Source organism: Lithobates pipiens, unplaced genomic scaffold (assembly GCF_037356315.1).
Source record: "Lithobates pipiens isolate NorthernLeopardFrog02 unplaced genomic scaffold, aLitPip1_a1.2 Scaffold_27, whole genome shotgun sequence".
NCBI classification, from domain to species: domain Eukaryota; kingdom Metazoa; phylum Chordata; class Amphibia; order Anura; family Ranidae; genus Lithobates; species Lithobates pipiens.
In genome coordinates this window covers 95,207,735-95,234,948 of record NW_027507788.1, presented here as the reverse complement: position 1 = coordinate 95,234,948, position 27,214 = coordinate 95,207,735, and the positions used below count along the sequence as shown (strand labels likewise).

At 45.2% G+C, this 27,214-nt stretch overlaps 1 protein-coding gene and 1 long non-coding RNA gene across 2 annotated transcripts; one reads left to right on the top strand and one right to left on the bottom strand.

Moving 5' to 3' along the window:
• Window positions 1-235: 235 nt before the first annotated feature.
• On the top strand, window positions 236-15,275 carry LOC143934007 (uncharacterized). The gene is made up of 3 exons (XR_013263188.1): window positions 236-402; window positions 3,566-3,722; window positions 14,030-15,275. It is a non-coding gene; the product is annotated as an uncharacterized LOC143934007 (long non-coding RNA).
• Window positions 15,276-22,981: 7,706 nt separating this feature from the next.
• LOC143934005 (uncharacterized) lies at window positions 22,982-25,482 on the bottom strand. The gene is made up of 2 exons (XM_077457232.1): window positions 24,974-25,482; window positions 22,982-24,102 (listed from the first exon to the last, which is right to left on the bottom strand). The coding sequence occupies exons 1-2, from the start codon at window positions 25,227-25,229 to the stop codon at window positions 23,072-23,074; spliced, it is 1,287 nt and encodes a 428-aa protein (XP_077313358.1). The 5' UTR covers window positions 25,230-25,482; the 3' UTR covers window positions 22,982-23,071.
• Between the last annotated feature and the right edge of the window lie 1,732 nt (window positions 25,483-27,214).

Here is a 27,214-nt window from a genome sequence, read left to right as displayed (position 1 = left end):
ATTTTTAGTGCTTTTTGCAGATTTGCACTACAGTCCATTTAACATTGTTTCCTATAGGTCAAATCTGCAAAACACTAAAACTGCATAGGTGTGAATCCAGCCTTAGGGCATATCTATCAAAATGGTCAGATCATCAGTTAACATTTGCAGTCTGCACAAAGGAACAGATTCCATTAGATCTACAACTAAGTTTCGACTGTTGCTACACCATTGTGTCCATTTATTGATTGACTCCTTAATTTTTCAATTTTTCAGGCGAACTCTGACCAAGCTTTCACTAATCTTCAGTCACATCCTGTGTGAACTTCGGGCTTTGTGCCCAGGTGGACGGTATCAAGGGAACACATATCGTATCACAAAATTGGAGGCATCCAACTTCTGGTCACAAGCCTTTGGGACTAGGTAATTATGTTAGACCTCAGCATGTTTCGAACAACATTCTATTACTTACTGTACTCTTCAGGGTCATGCTTATAGCACATTGGGTTAACAAGCATCACATGTGTTCTCAGGCATTGCACTGTGGTTTTAAAGGATTCCATTCCACAGGCTTGAACCAGTCCATGGTAGTGAGAACAAAGCTTACACAAAGTAATACATTTTAATGGTAAATTATATAAAAGTGCATGAAAATGTGTTTAGCCTGAATTGGATCTTAGGATTTCAGTCTGAAATAGCAAGTCATGGATATGTCCATAAAAAATAGATGACCATCACCCAACCCAATGATTAAACAAAAGCAACACCATTTTAGTTTATTTAGCCATTTAGAATTTTTTTTGTCTACCCTAGAGGAACCCTTGAAATAATGATTGGTTCTTAGTACACATACAGCTCACTTATCAGTGGTTCCCTAAGTTATCCCTATATTAATGATAAAAAATAAATAAAGAATATGGCCTACCTAGAGTATAGGGGTGAGCGGAGCACCCCCCAGATTCAGTTCACAGCATGACATGCGAACAGGCAGAAAATAAGTTTGAACACACGAACACCGTTAAAGTCTATGGGACACGAACGTGATAATTTTAAAGGCTTATATGCAAGTTATTGCCATAGAAAGTGTTTGGGGACCCGGGTCCTGTCCCAGGAGACAATACAAAAAAAGTTTAAATTTAAAAAAAAGGCAGTTTTTTCAGGTGCTGTGATTTTAATAATGCTTACAGTTAAACAATAAAAATGAAATATTCCTTTAACTCCTTCAGATCCACGCTATAGCCGAATGATGGCTACAGTGTGAACCTACTTTGCCGGGAGGCCGTTAATAGACTGCCTCCCCTTTGCACACTCTCCGTGCGCCCCCGCGCTGTGATCACTGAGTCAGTGAGACTTGAGTGATCACAGATCGGAGTAAGGGGTTGATCCCTCCTCGTCGCTGGAGCAAACCTGGCAGTATGCTGCAGCTGGGGGAACATGTCTGCCAGTTTCTTGTCCTTCTTGGGTACCCCCCTCTCTCTAGGTTCAGGTTACTCCCTTCCTCAACCTGTGAACCAACCTCATAGCCTTCAATTCGCTGTGCATCCTCCAGCAGCATGTAGCTGACACTGTGATCGACTAGTTCTGGGGGCTCCTCCATGCATGATGGTGGGGCTACGGAATGAATGACTGTGGACAAGGAGCCAGTGGAATAGGTCGTTTTGGCAGCTGCATTAAGCCTGGTTGACAGGAGGATGAGGAGGACGAGGGCGGCTTTGTTATCCACTCCACTAACTCATCTGCATGTTCTGGCTCAATAACACGGCCAGCAGCAGAAAAAAGGACAAGCGTGCCCCTCGGCTACCTGCAAAGGATGCACCATGTCCACAACCAGCACTGTGGGCTGTAAACACTGAGGCTGCTTGCCCTCTTTTAGTGGCATGTGAGCATCTGCCTCTCCTTGGTGGCCTTCCGGACATGATGTATATTTTGTTTTGCAACACCACACTACACTGTATTAGATACTGTGTACACCACCTGCACTGTATTAGCAACTGTACTATGGTTGCACTGTATTTTATACTGTGTACACCACCAGAAGTGTAGTAGAAACTCTACACACTGTATTAGATACTGTGTACACCACCTGCACTGTAGTAACAATAGTTACATAGTTAGTAAGGTTAAATAGATAGATAGATTAAATAAAGACACCAGTCCATCCAGTTCAACCTGAGTGTCTACAATTGTCCCAATCCCTGTACATTGCACACTCACATCGCTCCCTACCCTCAAGCCCACAATCTAAGGTCCCCATTCATATACTAGGGCCAATTTTGGACAGAAGCCAATTAACCTACCTGCGTGTCTTTGGATTGTGGGAGGAAACCGGTGTACCCGGAGGAAACCCACACAGGCACAGGGAGAACATGCAAACTCCAGGCAGGTACTGTCGTGGTTGGGATTCGAACCAGCTGGGTGAGAGTGCTAACCACTACACCACTGTGTTCTATGGCTGCACTGTATTGTGTACACCACCAGAAAAATTGTAGAAACTACTATGGCTACACTGTATTGTATACTGTGTACATCACCAGAAGTGTAGTACACACTGTATTAGATACTGTGTACACCGCCTGATGAAGTGTATTAGAAACAGTACACCACGGAATGCACTGTAGATATAGGCTACACTGGATGCAGAGTGTATGTGTATATTATATATATATATATATATATATATATATATATATATATATATATATATATATCCATATCCAATACACTGCCACTAACTGAATAACCTGCCTGCTTAATCTAAATCAAGCTATCGCTCTGTCCACAGCAACAACACTACACAGAGCCGTCGTGTAGGCAGCCTTATATTGTGTGGGGCGTAGACTTAGTCCCCCTGAGCCATGATTGGCCAAAGGCACCCTGCCTTTGGCCACTTATGGCTCTCTTAGCAGAGGGCGCTGGGATTGGCCAAAGCATGCAGGTCATGTGCATGCTTTGGTCAATCATCATACAGAAATGCACTGCGATCTCGCAGTGCATTATGGGGCCTTCCACGGCTCTTGAATTTGCCACAAATGCCCCATAATGTTCTCTCTTTGGCAAACGGGCAAGCACCCGATGTTTGAGTCGACCGTATGTTCAACTCGAACATCAAGCTCATCACTACGAGAGTATTTGACATTAATGTTGGATCATTTTATCACTAAATTGTCCTACATTTAAATTATTGATATAGAAGCTTAGTCTATTATGTCCATGTGGCAGTGTAATGATGGCCAGAAATTAAACAGATTCCCTTACATTGGTGGTCAATAAGAAAAATGCCACCCTTACACACAGTCAAAAAGACCATTGGAGACATGCCACTAACTCCATGCACTAACTATGCATGCAGATGGGTGGAACTCCAGCAACCTCCATGCAACCCTGGTTATGAATGGTTAATTAGAAGCTTGCTTTTGCATGTTCTTGTTGCAATCTATGAGAGATCACATTCTTTCCCTTTTTACAATGTCCATCCTTTGCCAACTGGCACTTGATAGTAGAGGTCCACATAGAGGTGATGCACCAACACAATGAAAGCTAAATTTAATCCGTTACTTATCAACATGACATTTTTTATGTTCTACAGGTGTCTGGTGAAGTGGGAGGAGTTTAGGGATGGACTGCATCCTGTGCACAACATAGAGGCGGGGCCTCTGGAATCTGCACTGTGCAGTACGATGGATTTAACATGCAATGATCACATCTCCATGTTTGAGTTTGACATTTTCACACGTCTTTTCCAGGTACCTAATTATATGTACAGTATGTTATCATGTAATTGATATAATGCTTTGAAAAAGTGTTATTTTTATTACAAGTAGTATTAAACCCTTAGTGCGTCTTAGCATAACACACTGCACACATAAGAGAAAAAGTTCCCCAGTAAAGTACTTCTAAAATTCTTACCCCAGAACTTGCAAACATTTTATGCTTACCTTCTCTATGAAGTGATTTTGCACAGGGCAGCCTGGATTCTCCTCCTCTTGGATCCCTCTTCGGTGCTCCTGGCCCCTCCCTTCTGTTGAGTGCCCCCACATCAAGCACCTTGCTATGGGGGCACCTGACCCCAGCTGCAGCTCCGTGTGTCCATTCAGAGATGTAGCTGCTGTTTGGCCCTCCCCCCTCTCTCTCCCGATAGGATTTCTCCAGAGCCTCTCCCATCCGCTGGATCTCGATACCTCCACCTGTCTGGCTGTCCCCCCTACTCTTGCTACCCTCAGGTGATCCCTAAAAACTCATCTCTTCAGGAAAGCCCATCACGTCTCCAACTAATCTTCTACCACTTCCATAAACTCATTCCCCACAGTTACAACAGTTTGTACCACCTGCCCCACCCTATTAGATTGTAAACTCTTCAGAGCAGGGCCCTCTTAATGCTCTTGTATTTTATTGTATTATAACTGTATCGTCTACTTTTTTATATTGTAAAGCGCTGTGTAAACTGTTGGCGTTATATAAATCCTGTATAATAATAATAAGAATATTGATTGGCTAACTTACTTTGAGTCACAGCAGCGGCGCCATTGGCTCTCGCGGTTGTCAATCAGGTGGAGCGTCCCGGGTGGCTTAGACACTTGTGGACATCGCTGGAGAGAGATGGGGCTCAGGTAAGTATTAGGGGGGCTGCTGCACACAGAAGGTGTTTTACCTTAATGCATATAAACAAGAAAACCTTCTGCCTTTACAATTCCTTTAACAGTGGACAGTGCAGTCTGGTGTCAGTCTGTTAGCTTGGAGAAGAGAGGGGGAGGGGCAGGGGAGTGCCTTGATAAACTAGGCTACAGAATGTATACTGTTTAGAGAGACACAGCTCTAGTATCTGCGTGCAAGAGTGTCTTTATAGGATCCTGCAAGAGAAAGGGGCCAGCCCTGAAACTGGAAACCTGGGGCAACAGTCATGGCACCAGCTGAAAGAAGAACGTAGCCAAGGATTAAAAGATAAAGAAGCTGCATAAATACTTTGTGATAAAATCAGCTGCTGAAAGTGCTTAAGAACTGAAGGTTTAAAGCTTTAAAATCAGCAGCTAAAATCCTGTAGCTGCTGATTTTTAAAATGTAATACCAGGGCCTGGAGGCCAGCACTGTCTTCCTGCAGAGGGTTTTACTTACCACTGCCAGGCCATCTTAGATACTTGAGCTACCTGTGGCTTCCTACGTCTTCTTTTTCATTTCAGGTATATATTGGATTTCTAACAGAAGAGACGTGCCGTCATTGAGTTCTTGATGAAGAAGGGGGTGCAGGCTGTCCAATACCAGCAGAAGACTACAGAATGTTTATGGAGATGAGAGCATTGACCAGAGTCACTAATGACAAGGCATTGCCTCGTCAATGGTGTCATCTCCATAAACATTCTGTAGCCTTCTGTGGATGTCGGACACCTGTCTTTTCACACCTTTCTTCTGCTTGGAATACATTATTTACCTGAAATGAAAAAGGGTTACTATGGAGAAAGAGTAAAGCTGTCCATAGACAGATCGAAATGCGATCTATCTATGTACAGGCTGGTTCCACTTCAATAGATCGACTTCAATACGACCAGCCTGTAATTTGTTTTTTTTCATACCATCACTGCTGATGGATATAGCCACCAGCAGTAGTCATTGTATTCTGATAGCGGGGAAACCTCACACTGTCAGAATACACTAGAATAGCAGGACAGATTCCCATATAAACGCTGATTGTGTTAATGAGGGAAGGAAGTGATATTCTTTCCTTCAATCAGTGGTTGAAGGTAAGAAAATTGCATAATCTATAGCCAACCTTACTACTAACATGTGAAATGTGAACAAGCTATGCAAGTTAAAAAAAAAGCTATGCCAAATTCTGTATTAATTTTGCGAAAGCCCTTGTGTCTTTTTTCAACCTCACCTACTATGTAACTATGTACAAGTCCATCAAGTCCAGCCTATGTGTGTGATTATATGTCAGTATTACATTGTATATCCCTGTATGTTGCAGTCATTCAGGTGCTTATCTAATCGTTTTTTGAAACGATGGATGCTCCCCGCTGAGACCACCGCCTGTGGAAGGGAATTCCACATCCTTTCTTTTCTTCTAATTTTAATGACTGGCCACATGTCTTGTTAAACTCCCTTCCGCAAAAAAAGTTGTATCCCTGTTGTGGGGTCACCAGTACAGTATTTGTACATTGAAATCATATCCCCTCTCAAGCGTCTCGTCTCCAGAGAGAATAAGTTCAGTGCTCGCAACCTTTCCTCATAACTAATATCCTCCAGACCCTTTATTAGCTTTGTTGCTCTTCTTTGTACTCGCTCCATTTCCAGCACATCCTTCCCGAGGACTCGTGCCCAGAACTGGACAGAATACTCCAGGTGCGGCCGGACCAGAGTCTTGTAGAGCGGGAGAATTATCGTTTTATCTCTGGAGTTGATCCCGTTTTTAATGCATGCCGATATTCTGTTTGCTTTGTTAGCAGCAGCTTGGCATTCATTGCATACCATTGCTGAGCCTATCATCTATTAGGACTAGGGATGGCCGAACAGTTCGCCTGGCGGTCGATTCACGGCGTATTTCGGCTGTTCGCGGTCCGCCAGTTCGGCGGACTATTGGCGTCGTTCGCCCGGCGGACTTCCGTGTTTTTACTGTGTAAAGGAACTTTGACCTGATGACACATCCATCATGGGGTACAGGACAGCCAATTGAGACATGACAGCACATGGACACTTGGACATTCCCCCTAACTTATAAATACACCCGATCCGGCGGCCATTTTACATTCTTTCTTCTGTCACTATAGGGAAAGGTTGCTGTTTGGAGCAGGGACAGATAAAACGCTAGCTATTTGGTACACAAAAGTTCTTTTCAGGACTGGTATAGGTGTTAGGTGTATATAGGTTTGCTGTGCTACTGATTGTTGCAGCAGCCTGAGTGTCTTTTGTCAGTTTAGATAAAGGGACAGAGCGCTGTGTGCTGCTATTTTAGGGACAGCCAGATTAGTCATCATCATCATCATCATCATTAGCTGTTACTATCAGGTCCACAAAAGTGCTATTCGAGTAACCAGTTATCGTTCCAGTCTCCTCTGTTTTGCCAGTTTGTATAGGGACAGGAAGGAAGCAGTGTGTCAGGCGGTGAGGGTCAGTTTAAACAGTTGCTGTTACTATTAGTTCCACAAAGGTTCTTTTCAGGACTGGTATCAGTGGTATGGTAATAGGCTTGTACACGTATAATATTCTTTCTTCCAAATATAGAAAGAATATTATACTTGACTGCTGCCCTTCTGCTGCAGTCTGCTAATCATTCACAACTCACTTGTTCCACAAAGCTCTTTATCAGGACTGGTAACTTGGTCTGTGTAGGGTGCTACAGTACATAAAGTTGAGTGAGGTACAGTCTGCCGTTCTGTAAGGACCGGTATCGGTCCACAAAACATAGGGTTGAGGTGCACCACTGCTGACCGCTGCCCTATACTGCAGCAGTCCTTCAGCAGTATAGGGACTGACGTACAGTCTGCTAATCAGTCACACACAACCTACTTGGTCCACAAAAGGTCCTTATAAGGACTGGTAACTTGGTGTAGGGTGCTACAGTACATAGGGTTGAGTGAGGTACAGTCTGCTGTTCTGTAAGGACCGGTATCGGTCCACAATACATAGGGTTGAGGTGCACCACTGCTGACCGCTTCCCTATACTGCAGCAGTCCTTCAGCAGTATAGGGACTGACGTACAGTCTGCTAATCAGTCACACACAACCTACTTGGTCCACAAAGGTCCTTATAAGGACTGGTAACTTGGTGTAGGGTGCTACAGTACATAGGGTTGAGTGAGGTACAGTCTGCCGTTCTGTAAGGACCGTTATCGGTCCACAATACATAGGGTTGAGGTGCACCACTGCTGACCGCTGCCCTATACTGCAGCAGTCCTTCATCGGTATAGGGACTAAGAGTTTTGTCACAAAGTGATTTAAAAAATGACAGGCAGAGGAAGAGGCAAGCCCTTCCGCAGGGGTGGTAGGGGTAGGGCAGGAGCACCAGCCTTGAGCCAAAGTGGGAAGTTGCAGAAGGTGCGTTCAATTACTTTAAAGGACGCACCAGACTTGGTTGAGTGGCTCACTCAGCCTTACTCTTCTGCACCCTCCTCATCCTCTCGATCTGCACCCTCTTCTTCAATCTCTGCTATGTGCACCCCCAAAGACACTACCACCAACAACACCAACACCACCACATACCTTCCGCTTGAGTCACAGGAATTATTTTCCGATCCATATCAAGAGGACATTTCTGATGCGCAGCCACTCTTGGTATTGGATCAGGAAGAGGAGGTAGCAACAACCGCTACTCAGCAGTCTGACGACAGTACCCAGATCAGCCCAAGGAGGAGGTTAGTCCCCGGTATTGCTGCCTACTCCGAGATCTCTACTTATAGCGGTGGGGAAGGTGGCGTTGATGATGACGTGTCTAGTGATGTCACGTGGGTGCCCACAAGAGAGGAAGAGGAGGGGAGTTCAGAGGGAGATATGGACCAGCAGATAGGGAGGAGAAGCAGGAATAACTTACATTGCACAGGAGGGACAAAGCAGACTGCAAATGTATCAGGAGCGAGTCATCGACCATGTACGGTCACATCTGGCGCTCCCAGGACACCGGCACATGGCTCCGCAGTGTGGGCTTTTTTTAACGTGTCCGCTGCTGACAATAGCGTTGCCATCTGCAATCTTTGCAGTCAACGCATTCGTCGCGGTAAGCCCAACACTCACCTAGGGACGACCGCCTTAAGAAGGCACATGGGCAGCCATCACCGAGCCGAGTGGGAGCAACGGAACACACAAAGCCACACTGCAGGCTCTCACCGTCCAGCCTCGTCGTCTACTTCTCCTTCTCCTCTCTCCTCACAATTGTCCTCCACTCCACCTTCCATCACGCCAAGCTCACATTTTTCTGCAAAAAGGCAGGCTTCCGTGGGCCTAATGTTCGAGCGTAAAAAAATGATGACGCCGGATAACCCTCTTGTCCAACGATTGACGTCTGGCTTGTCAGAACTCATAGCCCGCCAACTACTGCCATATAAACTGGTGGACTCGGAGGCCTTTCACAAATTTGTGGCCATTGGAACACCACAATGGAAGGTCCCAGGAAGGAAGTATTTCTCAGAGAAGGGCATCCCAGAGCTATATGGCCATGTTCAGCGGCAAGTGAATGTATCTCTGGCACACAGTGTCGGTGCCAAGATACATCTGACCACAGACACGTGGGTCTAGCAAACACGGGCAGGGAAGGTATATCACTTTTACTGCCCACTGGGTGAACCTTCTGACGGCCGTCAAGCATGTAACCCGTGGCACCCGTGTAGATTTGGTTTTACCGCCACGGATTGCATGCAGGCCTGACTCTTCTCCTCCTCCTCCTACTCCATCCTCCTCCCTCTCCTCCTCAGCTGCCTCCTCCTTTTCCGCTGCTAGCGTCTCTTCCGCTGCACCGCCCAAGCTCCCCAGAACCTATTCCACATGCCAGGTGAGACGTTGCCATGCCGTGCTGCGTCTGTTGTGCCTGGAAGCCAAGAGCCACACTGGCCCGGCACTCCTTTCAGCTTTGCGTTCACAGGCAGATCAGTGGCTAACACCGCTCAATTTGACAGTTGGTAAAGTGGTGTGTGACAACGGTGCCAATCTGCTTAGCGCATTGAAACAGGGCAAAATCACGCACGTGCCATGCATGGCACACGTCTTAAACTTGGTCGTGCAGCGATTCGTTGTCAAATACCCTGGGGTCCAGGACATCTTGCGGCAGGCAAGGAAAATCTCGGCCCATTTCAGAAGATCTTACACGGCCATGGCTCGCCTTGCTGACATTCAGCGGCGACACAATCTGCCAGACGTCTTATTTGCGATTGCCCCACGCGATGGAACTCAACCTTCTATATGCTTGATAGGCTGCTCCAGCAGAAACGTGCAGTTAACGTCTTCCTGTATGAACTCTGTGGCAGAAACGGTTCTGGGGAGCTGGGGTTTTTTCACCGCGCCAGTGGCTGCTCATGCGCGACGCATGCAGACTTCTGCAGCCATTTGAGGAGATCACCAAACTGGTCAGTCGCAGCCATGGCGCCATCAGTGACATGGTACCTTATGCCTTCTTTATGGAGCGTGCATTGCGTCGTGTCATTGATCAAGCTGTGGAGGAGCAGGAGCGGGAAGATGAGGAAGTCGCAATGCTGGATGAATTCCCAGGGGGGGCTACTCTATCTGAGACAAGTCAACAACAGGAGTCTGATGAGGAGTCAGAGGAGGATGGTGCCGGGGCGGATGAGGAGGAGCAAGAAGAGCATGCTTTAAACATTTCTGGGATCCCTGTTGTGCGTGGATGGGGAGAGGAGAATGAAGAGGACGACATTATCCTGGATGATGAGCAGGAGCCAGGCCACCACACCGCTTCCACTTTAGTGCAAATGGGGGCCTTCATGCTCCAGTGTTTTAATAGGGACCCCCGTATAAAAAGCATAAGGGTCAAGGACCAGTACTGGGTGGCAAAGTACTTAGACCCCCGGTACAAACACAAAATGGCGGAAATGTTACCGCAGTCGCAGAGGGCTGTCAGAATGCAGCACTTCCAGGCCTTGCTTCGAGAAATGCTGCATTCTGCTTTTGTGTGTGCTGGCAGAGGAGCAATTCCCACTCCCAGAGAAGGAGTTGCGGGTACCAATCCAACAGCGCCTGCAAGAAGAGGCCGGTTTGAAGATGTGTTGGTGACTTCGGATATAAGGTCATTCTTTCAGCCGACCCATCGACAGGTGTCATCCGGATCCAGCATCAGGGAACGCCTAGACCATCAAGTGTCCGACTACATTGGGTTAACGGCCGATGTGGACGCTCTGAGGAGTGATGAACCCCTGGACTACTGGGTGGGCAGGCTTGACCTCTGGCCAGAGCTTGCCCAATTTGCAATCGAACTGTTGGCTTGCCCCTCATCCAGTGTCCTGTCCGAAAGGACGTTCAGCGCAGCAGGGGGATCGTGACCGATAAGCGTACTCGCCTAGCTCACGACAGTGTTAACTACCTCACATTTCTAAAAATGAATGAGGCATGGATCTCGGAGGAATTCAACACATGTGACCAGTAGACCATGTATATGTCTATAAACAATTTTTTTAATCAAGCACACAGACCTTCTTTCTTCATTTGGCTCACTTCCTTGTCCCAAAAAAGCACACCGTACTATATGCCCCTACCCTCCTCTTTGAAGAGGTTGAGCGGTGTCATATTTCTACTGGGGCTGCTTATGAGGGGATCACACCATCCCTGTGCTGTGCTGACTTCCTCCTGGGGGTTCTTATTATGAGGGGATCACACCATCCCTGTGCTGTGCTGATTTTCTCCTGGGCCTGCTTATTATGAGGGGATCACACCATCCTTGTGCTGTGCTGACTTCCTCCTGGGGGTTCTTATTATGAGGGGATCACACCATCCCTGTACTGTGCCGACTTCCTCCTGGGCCTGCTTATTATGAGGGGATCACACCATCCCTGTGCTGTGCTGATTTTCTCCTGGGCCTGCTTATTATGAGGGGATCACACCATCCCTGGCTGTACTGATTTTCTCCTGGGCCTGCTTATTATGAGGGGATCACACCATCCCTGTGCTGTGCTGATTTTCTCCTGGGCCTGCTTATTATGAGGGGATCACACCATCCCTGTGCTGTGCTGACTTACTCCTGGGGGTTCTTATTATTAGGGGATCACACCATCCCTGTGCTGTGCTGACTTCCTCCTGGGGGTTCTTATTATGAGGGGATCACACCATCCCTGTACTGTGCCGACTTCCTCCTGGGCCTGCTTATTATGAGGGGATCACACCATCCCTGTGCTGTGCTGACTTCCTCCTGGGGGTTCTTATTATGAGGGGATCACACCATCCCTGTGCTGTGCTTATTTTCTCCTGGGCCTGCTTATTATGAGGGGATCACACCATCCCTGTGCTGTGCTGACTTACTCCTGGGGGTTCTTATTATGAGGGGATCACACCATCCCTGTGCTGTGCTGACTTCCTCCTGGGGCTGCTTACGGTGCTGGTGTGAGTGCTGTATATCACGGTGCTGGTGTGAGTGCTTAATGTCACGCTGCTGATGTCAGTGCTCTCTATCACGGTGCTGATGTCAGTGCTGTATGTCACGCTTCTGATGTCAGTGCTGTATGTCACGCTTCTGATGTCAGTGCTCTCTATCACGGTGCTGATGTCAGTGCTGTATGTCACGGTGCTGCTGTCAGTGCTGTATATCACGGTGCTGCTGTCAGTGCTGTATATCACGGTGCTGATGTCAAAGCTGTATGTCACGCTTCTGATGTCAGTGCTCTCTATCACGGTGCTGCTGTCAGTGCTGTATATCACTGCGCGGGTGTGAATGCTTAATGTCACGCTGCTGATGTCAGTGTTCTCTATCACGGTGCTGCTGTCAGTGCTGTATATCATGGTGTGAGTGCTTAATGTCACGCTGCTGATGTCAGTGCTCTCTATCACGGTGCTGCTGTCAGTGCTGTATATCACGGTGCTGATGTCAGTGCTGTATGTCACGCTTCTGATGTCAGTGCTCTCTATCACGGTGCTGCTGTCAGTGCTGTATATCACGGTGCTGATGTCAGTGCTGTATGTCACGCTTCTGATGTCAGTGCTCTCTATCACGGTGCTGCTGTCAGTGCTGTATATCACGGAGCTGGTGTGAGTGATTTATGTCACGCTGCTGATGTCAGTGCTCTCTATCACGGTGCTCTTGTCAGATGACTCTATCACGGTGCAGGTGTCATTGCTGCATGTCACGCTGCTGGTGATCATCTCCTGCACACTCTTCTTTGCCTACCCTGGTCCCTGACCTTCCCTCTCCTCCATTGCCTTCATGCGCTCCACAGTCCTGAATTGTCAGAACAATTTCCCATATAAAAAAAGAATGCTTGTAGTTATCGATCCCAAATTCACCTCATACATGTGTTATGTCATTGGCCATGTGGTGGGACTATGTTTGCCCAGCTAATAATTATTTTGTGGCTGCAAATTTGCCCTATAGGTTTGCGAAGTTCGCCTCCCATTGAAGTCAATGGGGCCCGCCGCGAACGTTCCGTTTCGCGAACTATCGGCCGCGTTCGTGGTCCGCATTCGCGAAACGTCCCGTCGGAAGTTCGTCCATCACTAATTAGGACCTCCAGGTTCTTTTCCATCCTAGATTCCCACAGGAGGTTCTCCCCCTAGTGTATAGATTGCATTCATATTTTTTCCACCCAAATGCATTCATTTAAATTTTTTACTAATATCCTCCAGACCCTTTATTAGCTTTGTTGCCCTTCTCTCTACTCGCTCCATTTCCAGTACATCCTTCCTAAGGACTGGTGCCCAGAACTGGACAGAATACTCTAGGTGCGGCCGGACCAGAGTCTTGTAGAGTGGGAGAATTATAATTTTATCTCTGGAGTTAATCCCCTTTTTAATGCATGCCAATATTCTGTTTGTGATACAAAAAAAGACCCCATCTATAGCTGACTATCGCAGTAAGAAGCATTGGAAGGCTAACAACAGGTACAAACAAGGCCAAAGATAAATCCAAGGAAAAAAACAAGCTTAACTTACCACCACCATATATAATACATTTCACCAATAAAGGAAACTATTAGGCATGTTTCATTGAAACTATTTTATTTAGGACAAGCTAAAAAAAAATGTTTTTTCTTGTTCTTGTTTATTGTTCGATGCCCTGAAAAAGGAAGACTGGTGTATACCCCGTAACGCTTTGGCAGATTTATCTTGTGTTATTCCAATCATGAAGCTATACATTTTTTTGGACACTGCTACAATGCTCTCATTGTTTTCCTAAGCTCTAGATTCCACCCACGGCTCTTGTTTGGGGCTCCCCAATGTATCAGAGCTTCCTAGTTAGAGCCACTGAGCTCCACTAAACATTTACTTTTCTAATATTGAGATGAGACGTTATGTAAAGTTCTAGCACCTCATATCTTTACCCTTTGTTCTAGAAAAATGACAGCAAAAATGTAATTAGATAAGTTGGACTTGTTCTGTTTCCTAAAATGATTTCTCCTTTGTCTATGATCCAACAGCCCTGGGAGACCTTGTTGCAGAACTGGATGCTGCTTGCCGTCACCCATCCTGGTTACATGGCATTTCTCACCTATGATGAAGTTAAAGAGCTTCTACAGGGCCACACACACAAGCCTGGCAGGTATAACACCCTCTGCACTTTTATTATTATTAATCTATTAATGGACACCTGCCGTTTTGGAAAATATTATATTCACCTAAGGAAGCAGGGCATTTTTTTTTTTTTTTACAAGGACAGCTGAATTTTACATTTTAAAAATTGCTTAAAGACGTTACCCTTGTTTGCCCATGCAGGTCAACAAAGAAATTATTATTCATGGGGCAGTCTATGGCTCCCTTATGCTAAGTGACTGTAATATTTTTATAATTTTTAAAAATAATGTACAGTTGTCTTTCAAACAAATGCCTGTCGACGATGTTTGCAGGCCCCTGGCACTATGACCCATATTTGGGGCACTTGCTCATGGATCAACCTCTTTTGGGACAATGTACTGCAACTTTATGAAAGACTTGTGGGTGATCAGTTTCCTAACTGTCTATGCTGCCAGGTTCCTATAAACAAATCAAAAAGAGCTTGATTAGACTTTTCCATACTGCTGCTCGATCTGTAATAGCCAGACATTGGGGACCAACCGAACCACCATCGCTGGCTAATTGAGCTTTTGAAATGGACAGAACTGACCATCTGGAACACGATAGCCTGGGAGGAAGACAGAAGAAAGAAAACAAGAAAGAAAAATGTGATGATTTTGTGGTATCATCATGACGTTGGAGTATTCTGGCACAATGCAAAGCACCTGTCTCAGTGGCCTCTGAAGTGGTTTTTATGCAGCTTGTTGGTTGTGCAATCAAAGAGTGAAGCAAATCTTATTCAGATTTATGGTGAGTGATGTCACTCATCTAACATGACCCATGAATGAAGAACCTCACTTTCAATCAAAGGTTTATGAGACAGGGATTATGCTTCATGTCAAAATTGCATTAAATGTTATGGTGATACAAATTATCACTGTTGATGGACTTTAAACTCTAATTTGAATACTTCCCTGATTATTCCTTGCCCCGGGTTCACCTGCTTATTTCTGGAAGTGACATTAATGTGAAATGCATTTATAGTGCCTGGGAGTAACAAGGACAGAACACCTGTACTGAGCGTACATACAATATATACCTTGCATTTAATGAAAGTAATATTAGTTTGTAATTGTTTGCCAAACACAAGCATTAAATACACTTCTAACATTACTGTATGGTCAGCTCTAGTCAGTGCAAAAATGTAATTGCTATATTTTTGGCCAACATCCAGTATTATTAACTGATGCGGATTTGATTGGGTATGTTTGTTCAGATAATTATAGGTATTGCTAAAACCGTAGTGGCAACTAATGCCCCGTACACACGATCCGACTTTCCTACAACAAAACTGTAGATTTTTGTTCGAAGGTTGTTGACTCCAACTTGTCTTGCATAGACACGGTCACACAAATGTTGGCCAACAATTAAGAACGTAGTGACGTACAAGACGTACGCGATATCTCCATTACGAATGCTAGTTTTACAAGACCGAGCGCTTCTGGCTCGTACTTTATTTTGAGCATGCATGGACTTTTTTGCGATGGACTTGTGTACACATGATCGGAAAGTCACACAACAAAAATGTGTTGGCGGAAAATTTGAGAACCTGCTAGCCAACATTTGTTGGCGGAAAGTCCACCAAACAAATGTTCGATGGAGCATACACACGGTCAAACTTTCCGGCAACAAGCTCACATACAACATTTGTTGTCGGAAAATACAAACATGTGTACAGGGCATAAGGATAAGGAAATATACTTTGATTTGACTTGCAGGTTCATTGACTTCTCTCTAAACTTTGAAAAACTTAAGGCCCGTACACACGATCGGACTTTTTGACAACAAACATGCAAATTAGCTGTTTTGGAGCAACATCCGACCGTGTGTACGCTCTATCGGGCGACCGTTATCATCTAACTTTTGTTGGCTGTGTGAACGGACAAACTTTTTGACAGCATAAGTCCGATGCAGCAAAGTCTGATCGTGTGTACGCAAAACCCTCAGAACCAATGCAAAAGATTAGACAATACAGAAGTTGACCAAAGGTTGCGCTGGAGTAATTGCACTTCCTCTTTTGAAGTGTCGTCAGTACATTGAAATGTCACTACGTTCGTGTTTGTTGCCTAAAAAGTCCAATCGCGTGTATGCAATACAAACTTGTGGACTACGCCCTTTGTACAAAAGTCCACAGGAAAGTTTGTACAAAGTCCGATCGTGTGTATGAGGCTTTAGTAGTGAATCCCATTGAATTTGGCCATTTTCAATGCGAATAAGCAAACTACTGTGAAAAAAAGGGCAAAGGGTGCTGGGCACTGCCATGAGGGACATTTGTGAGAGGAAATCTACCCCCTAGGAAGGGAAAGTCACTCCTGTTATGCCCCATACACACGATTGCACGTTCCAATAACAAAATCCATGGATTTTTTTTCTGACAGATGTTGGCTCAAACTTGTCTTGCATACATATGGTCACATAAATCTTTTTGGAAATTCCGAACATCAAGAACGCGGTGACGTACAACACGTATGAGCCGAGAAAATTGAAGTTCAATAGCCAGTGCAGTTCTTCTGCTTGATTCCGAGCATGCGTGGAATTTTGTGCGTCGGAATTGTGTACACACGATTGGAATTTCCGATAACGGATTTTGTTGTTGGAAAATTTGAGATACAGATCTCAAATTTTGTTTGTCAGAAATTGTGACGGACAATGTCCGATGGAGCCTACACAAGGTCGGAATTTCCGACAACAAGCTCCCATCGAGCATTCCCCGTCTGAAAATCCGACCGTGTGTAGGTGGCATAAGAGTCAACATGGGAAAAAGGTGACTCCACTGAAGCTTTATTACTAATCTTTGTTTCCCACAACCCAATATTTTCTAAATCCAATTGTTACGTGGACAGAAAGTGCAATTAAATCGTTTGTACAGGGGAGTCACGTCACACTCGGCTACCCATCACATTTTGCTACCCTCCATATGCGTTGCAACACTGTTGTAAGACCACTCGGCCACAGGGCCCCTCACTGGCTCGCTTCGCTTGCCTCTCTTTGGCATAATTATAGTCTAACTCTTTGTCCACTTGGATGGTGGGGCTTGAACCTGGACTCAGGGGTGTGGCCACGAAATTCTGCGCAAGCGCAGATCACCCCAGTGTTGGAACGCATATGGCGGCATTGCGCATGCGCAGTCCAGCGGGTAGCCAATGTGATGTGATGTCTGTCCTCTGTCTGCTATGAGACCCAAAAAACTGCAGATTGTGTGGGTGGGTCTGTTGTCTGGAGCTCAGTGGGCGGAGTCGTGATGTCAGTAGACTCCCTGCCCACCTCTACACTCCCCGCCCACTCTTTCAGAAAGAGGACTGCAGGCTGAAGAAGAGGATGCCGGGGTTATAGCAGCTAGCTGCTGCTGCCATAACGATATTCCTCTTCAAATTTGGGACGTATATCAGTGTGTGGTGGTCTGTAAGTGGTTAAATCATAATGATAACAGAAATCACCCCAAATGGCCCTGGTCAAAAGTTTACATACCCTGGAATATTTAGGCCTTGGTACAGACACAAAAAGGTAAGACACAGTTTAAAATGGCATTTATAGGTTAACTTCCCACATCTGTGGCTTTTTAAATTGCAATTAGCCTCTGTGTATAAATAGTCAATGAGTACGTCAGCTCTCACATGGGTGCACTGAGCGGGCTAGATGCTGAGCCATGGAGAGCAGAAAAGAACTGTCAAAAGACCTGCATAACAAGTCAGTGGATCTTTGTAAAGATGAAAAATTATATAAAAAGATATCTGAACAGTGATGGCCTGTCCATAAGGGTGCCATCACCCTAATCCATGCGTCCAGCCCCTAATCTACATGCAGAGCACCAAATGCATAGGATTTCAATATTTTTTTTAAGCACATGATTAGAGCCTGAGGCTCTAATTATCTTTAAAAAAGGGTGGGCTTGAGGCGCAGAGCACGACACTCTGAGCTGATTCAGTTCTGTGACATTAGTGAATATTCACCAATGTCTGCCTTTTTCTCCTCCTGGCCAATCAAGAAGCGGGTCCTGAGACCCCATTGTCCAGGAGTCCGACCCCATTGGTTGGGAGTCTGAAGACCTGACTAGCCGAGAGGAGAAGCAGTGCCATAAAGAAGAGGGGGGGGGGGGGGCTTAGCCGCAGCTAAAACCTGGATGGTGTAAGTGCCGATCGAAGTGCCGCCCCCGTCAGATGGAGCACCAGCCGGCACTATATCTGCAGCCTTGAAAATGCCAGTTAGTACTGTTCAATCACTTATAAGGAAGTGGAAAATTCATGGATCTCTTGGTACCAAGCTAGGGTCAGGTAGACCAAGAAAAATTGCAGCCACAACTATCAACTTTGTTCGGGATACAAAGAAAAGCAGGCAGATCATACACAGATGGCAGGCAGCAGGCAGAAGAGTAGTCATGAGTGAGGCCGGGATGGGTAACAACACTTGTTGAAAAGCAATTCACCACAGGTTACTTTTAAGAGCATTACCGCAAATGTGAAAGAAACGTGAAACACATCATCCATTTCACACTCACACTACCAACCAGGTCACTCCCCAGCCACCCCCTCAACTTTTATCACAGATGACCATTTCCCAACCTGCAGATGACAGACCCTACTCGAAAAGATATCACTCCAAGTTACTCCCCCCCACCCGCTGATTGATATCCCTCCATGACCACCTCACACCCCAGCCTGTCCCCACACACCTCTCACCTGCTGACCTGTGGATGGGGGAATCACTTCCGCAGTGTTATTGTGGGGGCCTTCCCTACCCACACAATACAATGATCAGTGTTGCTAACTATAGCTGGCAGCACTGATTGTTCTGGGAAAAACCTGACAGGCTGGTTGTACTCAAGTCGATTAATAGATTGACTTGTGTACAACCAGCTAGCCCATGCATAGATCGACTATGGCTGGTCTCTGCTTAATTGGCTTAATTCCAATTCATGTATGGCCTGCTTAACCACTATGCAGTCCCTAAACATCCTTCCACAAACTTTTCCTTTTTTACTTCCCAGATTGCTTCATCCTCCTCCTGACCTGTACATAGTGCCCACTGTCATACCCTCCACACTCCTCTCCTGTACATACTGCCCACTGTCATACCCTCCACACCAGGCATGTACTGGCCATTGGGACTACCAGGAGTTTCCCGGTGGGCCGATGGCTCAGTGGGCCACTCTGATGTAAGGGGGCTGGTGATGGGACACTCTGATGTAAGGGGGCTGCTGATGGGACACTCTGATTTAAGGAGGTGCTGATGGGACACTGATGTAAGGGGGCTGGTGATGGGACACTCTGATGTAAGGGGGTGCTGATGGGACACTGATGTAAGGGGGCTGGTGATGGGACACTCAAAATATAAGTGGGCTGATCTGGATGAAGTCCATGGCCACATTTCTGTCCCAGTCCAGCCCTGCTCCACTCTTCTCTCCCATATGTTCTGCCCACTGTCATACCCTCTACACTTTTCTCCTGTACATACTGCTCATGTCATACCTTCCATACTCCACTCTTGTATATACTGCCCACTGTCATCCCCTCCTCACTTTTCTCCTGTAGTCACTCTAATATCATATCAGCAGCAATGCTTATGCCGTGTACACACGACCAGACTTTTAGACAGCAAAGCTCCAAAGGAACGAGTCCACTGGACAATTCGATCGTTTGTGGGCTCCATTGGACCTTTGCTTGGCAAAAATCCGGCGGACTTTAGAAATAGAACATGTTTTAAATGTTCCCGCCGGACCGAGAAATACGTTTGTGTGTATGCTAATCCGACGGACAAGAAACAACGGGCAGCTATTGGCTACTGGCTATGACCTTTCTTATTCTAGTTTGGTCGTACATCATCACGTTCAAATCCGTTGGACTTTGGTGTGATTGTGTGTGGTCGTTCATTCAGAAAGTCCACCAGAACTCCGCAGAAAGTCCATAGGAAAGACTGTCAGACCTAGTCCGTCGAAAAGTCCAGTCGTTTGTACACGGCATTAAAGGATCGTGCACAAAGCCGTATCTGGCTGTATGATGCACATTCTGACATATTACCTCACCGGAGAGCCTGCAGGTACTTTGTACAGACCCCTGTAAAAGTGAATGGCTGTTCACAGCTATACACGTACAGATGTACAACTCTGGGAACAGACAGACAATCTCCAATTAACCACTTCCGCTCTGGAAGGTTTACCCCCCTTCCTGACCAGGCCATTTTTTATTTGCGATATGGCACTGCGTTGCTTTAAGTGATAATTGCATGACCATTTTATGGTATACCCAAATAAAAAAATAAAATGTCATTTTTTCCCACAAATAGAGCTTTCTTTTGGTGGTATTTGATCACCTCTGCGGTTTTTAAATTACTTTCGCTATAAATAAAAAAAAAAAACAAATTTATTCATCAATTTAGGCCAATATGTATTCATCTACATGTTTTTGGTAAAAAAAAAAAAAAAATCCCAAAAAGCGAATATTGATTGGTTTGAGCAAAAGTTATCTCGTTTACAAACTATGGGATGTTTTTATGGCATATTTATTTGATTGCCGCCATTACTAATAGCAATAATAGCTATTTTAAGCAGGACTGCGACATTGCGGCGGACAAATCAGACTCCTGACACTTTTTTGGGGACCAGTGACATTACAGTAATCAGTGCTAAGAATATGTGACGAATAAAAAGACACAATGTTCAGTGCTGCAGCCTCCAAGCCACTCTCCTTGCCTTTTTCTTAGTGCTAAAAATATGCATTGTTACTGTACTAATGACACTGGCAGGGAAGAGGGTAACATCAGGGGTGATCAAAGGGTTAAGTGTGTCATTAGGGGGTGCTTGCTAACTATGGGGGGGGGGTGCTCTGACTGGGTGAAGACATCTTCTCCCCTGTCAGAATGGCAATCCGACGATTGCGGGTGACTGGCGGACATCGGGTCCAGCTGCATGCAACCAGAAAGCAGCCTATGAAGTCAACACTCAGCAAGCCCTATGGGGACAGTGCTACATTTACAAAGTGAAGCTTCACCCCATTCAATAAGCTCTGGTGAAAATGAGCCCAGTGTGCTGCCACTGCGCCACTCTGCTGAAGGGAAGAAAGATGGGAAGGAGAAGGATGAGGGACATGTGGGAGAAGGGGAGGACATGTGGAAGAAGGGGGAGGGGAAGGACATGTGGAAGAAGGGGAGGGGGGGGGGGACATGTGGAAGAAGGGGAAGGGGGGAGGAAGGACATGTGGAAGAAGGGGAAGGGGGGGGGGAGGAAGGACATGTGGAAGAAGGGGAAGGGGGGGGGGGAGGAAGGACATGTGGAAGAAGGGGAAGGGGGGAGGAAGGACATGTGGAAGAAGGGGAGGGGGGGAGGAAGGACATGTGGAAGAAGGGGAGGGGGGGAGGAAGGACATGTGGAAGAAGGGGAGGGGGGGGAAGGACATGTGGAAGGAGGGGGGGGAAGGACATGTGGAAGAAGGGGAGGAGAAGGGGGAAACACATGTGGAAGAAGGGGAGGAGAAGGGGGAAACACGTGTGGAAGAAGGGGCAGGAAATAAAGGAGAAGGGGGGGATTTTTTTTTTGAGGAAAGGAAGCAGGGGAGAAGAAAGAAGGGGGGGAAAAAGTGGATAGGAATAGAAGGAATAAGATGGGAGGAAAGGGAAAAATGGGAGGGTAAGAATGAAGGGTGAGGGTGAAGGGAAGTGAAATTAGGGATAGGCAAAAAGGGGAGTGGAAGAGAAGGAAGGAGAGGGAATTTTTTGACGTTTATTCTCTTCTTCCCTTCCTCACAAACATAAAAGACTCGGAAGAGGGAGGGGGAGAGGGGAGTATTTATTTTTTGAGGAAGGGAAGCAGGGGAGAAGGAGGGGATGGGAAAAAGTAGATAAGAAAGAAGGGAATAAGGGGAGAAGAAAGAGGAAGGGAGGGAAAATGGGAGAAGAAGGAGGGAAGGGAAAAGGGGAGGAAGAGGATGGAAGGGAACTTTTTCAAGGCACTATAGTTAGGTTGAAAAAAAACACAAGTCCATCTAGTTTAACCAATACAAATTTATTTATTTATTTATATATATATATATATATATATATATATCTCATATAGTCCCATATACATAATCCTACACCCACAGTTGATTCAGAGGAAGGCGAAAAACCCCAGCAATGCATTAACCAATTTGCTACAGCAGGGGAAAAAATTCCTTCCTGATCCCTTCGAGAGGCAATCGGATATTCCCTGGATCAACTGTTAGTACCCAGTTATATTATGTACATTTGGGAAAGAATGCAGGCCTTTAACCAATTGTCTACAGAGCACTTATACCACCTTCCTGCCCAGCAGTGTTAATTTAGTCGACAAACATTTTAAATCGACTAAATGAATACTAATTTAGTTGACTAAAATACATCTAAAACTAAAAGCCATTTTAGTTAAAAGACGTCCACCGCCACCCCTCTGTCCAAGGTTTTACTTAACTCTTCATAAAAAGAAATCAGATTTTTTTTACTACCTTTGTCTTTCACGAATCCATGCTGTAGGTTGCCTAAACCATTTTTTTCCAGCAAGAACTCGTCTATGTGGTCTTTTATTAAAATTTTCAGTATCTTCTCGACTATAGAATTTAAACTAACAGGTCTATAGTTACTTGGTAAAGACTTTGATCCCCTTTTAAATATAAAGACCACATTGGCCCTACGCCATCATGTGGTACACAACATTTTGTGTACCAACAATCTCCCCCCCCCCCCACCCTCACTTATCCCCCTACTCTGTCCTCACTTATCCCCCTACACCCCCCCTCTCTTATGCCCCTACCCCTTCACTTACCCCCTATTCCCCCCACTTTGCCCTCACTTATACCCCTACTCCCTCCCCCACTCTCTCTTCACCTAACCCCTAACTCCTTTCCACCCTGCCCTCACTTATCCCCCTACAACTGGAGGAACTATAAGAGCACCCCTCTGCTCTTCTACTGTACCACCACAGTTGGAGGGTAATCATCATCTTCGGCTATTCCTGATGGACGTCCCTGCTCCATCAGTGAAAATCGATTTTTGCGCTTCAGCCGAAAGTACATAACGGCAAAGCAGAGTGCTAGTCCAGGAAACAGTAGAAGCAGGAAAACGATGACTCCTATTGACAAGTACAGGAGGGCACCACTATTCTTCCAAACTTGTAGAAACTTGGCTATCTGCATTATGGTAGGATCTATATTGTGGTTAAATGGCAGATTACCATCGTCCTGTAATGAATGATCCCCATTTGGTTGGCTGGGGGAAAGGCCAGACTGTTTTGGAGGTGTTTTTGCATGAAGCAAACCCCCATTGGCATGTAATGAATGACCCTCCTTTGGATGGCTGATGAAAGGGCCAGATCCTTTTGGAGGGTATTTTGCATTGAGCACACCACCATGGCCCTGTAATGAATGACCCCCATTTGGATGGCTGGGGGAAAGGCCAGGCTGTTTTGGAGGTGTTTTTGCATGAAGATCACCACCACTGGCATGTAATGAATGACCCTCCTTTGGATGGCTGCTGAAAGGGCCAGATCCTTTTGGAGGGAATTTTGCATTGGGCACCCCACCATGGCCCTGTAATGAATGACCCCCATTTGGATGGCTGGGGGAAAGGCCAGGCTGTTTTGGAGGTGTTTTTGCATGAAGATCACCACCACTGGCATGTAATGAATGACCCTCCTTTGGATGGCTGCTGAAAGGGCCAGATCCTTTTGGAGGGAATTTTGCATTGGGCACCCCACCATGGCCCTGTAATGAATGACCCCCATTTGGATGGCTGGGGGAAAGGCCAGGCTGTTTTGGAGGTGTTTTTGCATGAAGAACATCACCACTGGCATGTAATGAATGACCCTCCTTTGGATGGTTGTTGGAAAGCCCAAATCCTTCTGGAGATGATTCTGTATGGAGCACACCATCATTGGCCTGCAGTGAATGATCCTTTTTAGGTTGATCGTTGGAAAGGTCAGATTCCTCTGGAGATGATTCTGTAGGGAGCACATAAGAAAAGTCACATTACAACCATTATCTGGAACATAAACATGAGAACTAAGCAAAAACAATGTACACAAATCTAAATCTTCCTGGGAGATGTGGGGGGAATTTAAGTATGAAGTGTCCAAATTTTGTGGACTTCACTGGTTGAAAGCTTGCCAACATGAAAATAACTGTCACAAGGCTTGCACCCTTAAAAACAAGCCAGTAATAGAATTTGCCAGCCTATTAATATGGGCACTGCTATTTAAAGGACTACTCTCAGGATGAACCTCTGCAGTCAGACTTTCACCACTAATTGCCAATTCACTCTGGTACAAGAATTATTTGCCCAGCAGTGAAATTTTGGACCTTTCTGAGAAATGTGCTGGAGTCTGTTTAGGCATAGCAGCCCTTTAATATAAGCACTCAGCTGACCACACATTCTACAGCATCCCCTTAGACCAGCCATTCTCAATCAGGGTTCTGTGGAACCCTGTGGGGTTCCTCCATAGGTTGCTAGGGGTTTCTTGAGCTGTGGCTGATGAACCACCTATTTGATGATGCAAGGTTCAGCACCACTTGGCAAAACCAGCAGCAGGACACCAAATATATTTTTAGCTTTAAGGGTGACATTGTGAACAACACTTTAAGGGGGACATTTTTCCTATTGACCACCAATATCAGGAGTATTTTTCCTATTGAGCCCTGGTGATTTGGTTTTAAGTAAGGGTTCCTTGACACACTTTTCTATTTTTTGGGGTTCCTCTAGAGTTAAAAGGTTGAGAAAGCCTGCCTTAGACAATCAGTTGGATCTATAGGAAACCACTCGTGACACACAGATATGGGGTAGTAATAAGTGAACATGCTTTTAGATAAACTTACCAGTTTCTCTATTGAATTCCCGAACATGAACCTTGACTTCGTGGCCCTCTTTGTACTCTTCACCGTCTATAGTCAGGCGGATCTTGTATGTGCCGCTGTCTTCTAGTTTAGCCGGGTCAATCAGCAGGGCGCACTGTCCGCTAGGCACACGCATCGGGTTCAGCCGAGCCCTTCGATTAGGATGTGGAACTGGCATCGGCATTGTGTCGCTTACACGTATCAGAGGTCGATATTCTCCACCGTTTTCTGGGGTCATACCCCATTCCAATTCAAGATTGTGCCCATGGAGAGGCTCATCCTTGTTGAATACACATGGGATTAACAGTGGATGTCCCACTTTGGCATCCAGAGAAGTGTGGAAGGTCTGGACACTGGTTATCTTTACACCTAAAGAAAGGAAAAAACAGGGTTAAACTTTGGCTTGCTGTACAATGTAAAACTTCTCAAAACACAATTTTTTTTAACAAAAAAAACTAAAAAAAAAAAACTAAAGGAGTGATCAAATACCACCAAAAGAAACCTCTATTTGTGGGGAAAAAAAATGATAAAAATTTAATTTGAGTACAGTGTTGTATGCCCGCGCAATTGTCATTCCAAGAGTGACTTCGCTAAAAGCTGAAAATTGGTCTGGCCATTAGCAGATCTCACATATTACACTCCTCTCCATTAATAGCTATGCATATCTTAGGCCCCTTACATGAGTGTGTGTGTGTGTCTGGGTGTATACGGACAGTGTCAGTAGGGCAGGGTAGAGATTACCGACACCATCCTCTCCCATACTGACCACAGTTTTTATTTTTTACAATTTTTTTTTTTTGGAGCCCCGTTATGGGGCTTTGGTGAAATATCAGGGGTCCAAACAGGGGGAATCTATGCCACACAGGGTGATTAGGGTGTGCGCAGGCACACCTGGCACGCCCCTGTGCGCATGCCTATTTATGACACAAAGCATCACGGCTGCAGCATATGTACATTCCCAGCCACTGCCTATGCAGCGGAAAGGGCAGCAATTGGGGGCGGTAAAAACTTGGCTCAACTCCAGGGTTTTACCGCTCCCTAATCACTAGTGTGAATGAGCCCTAACAGCTCGTGTGGTGTCCCAATACACCTAACTATAAGAAAGGTGAGATTTCCCCCTGAACATGTTCTTCCCCCATCATGGTACCATAATGTTTTTTTGTAACCTGATAAAAATATATTCCACCAATCAATGTAGAAGCTCATTTACATTTCCAGTAGGCGGCAGAAAAAAACAGGCATTTGAGCTGTGGTTTTACTGCCCCCCCAAACATCACCCTGCAACCATGTGTAATGCATGCAGTTGCAGTCCTGCAGGCTTTCAAGGTTAAAAGAGAAGTGCAAGTTTAAAAAAAAAACTAAAAACTGCATCTGTCTTGAGCAACTGTTGTATGGTTGGAGTGGCTGGAGTAACTGTGAAAAGTATTAAAAAGCTTAATATTTTAAAAAGTACAAATAGTAGTAAAAAAGTTGAAGTCCCATCATTAGCTGAAAGGGCTGAACATTTTTTTTTTTTCAAAAATGATTTTTTATTTCAATTCTTTTTTTTTAATGATTTTTTTTTCAAAATTTTTTTTTTAAAAATTATTATTTTTAAAAAATTTTTATCGTGGGGTGGTCATAATGTTTTGGCTAATCATGATTTTTTATTTATATTTTTCAAAAAATTATTTTAATTTTTTTTTTTTTTCATGGGGTGGTGATGATGTTTTGGCTGATCATGTTGTGGTCATAATGTTTTGGCTGATCATGGGGTTGTCAGCTTTTGTCACCTCCCAATCTAGTTTTGAACGTTTCACAATTTATTCCTATAGGACAAATTTTTCCGCAAAAACAGCGATATTTCGTGACCCATCCGGTGAAATGTTCCCCAACGTAATAGCACAACAATGGGGAACAATCCGCACGTTTCAGTATATATTACTGTGTATGTAATGTAAAAGATGTGGGAGGAGTTGGGGTGGTAAATTTGGCTATAATAAAAAAATAATAATATATATGTGAGATAACAGTAAGCGGTCTTAAAAAATTGCAGCGCTCAATACATGTAAACAAGAATAGAATATTTTCCAGTAATAATCAGGCTTTAGTTGAATATGTTGGTGAATACATGTGAAAGGAAAAATTGGCAGACCATGCGTCTCCTATAACTAAAAACTTAAGCCCCATACACACTATCAGATTTTCTGCAGATTTTTTCCTTCAGATTTACCAAAATCATAT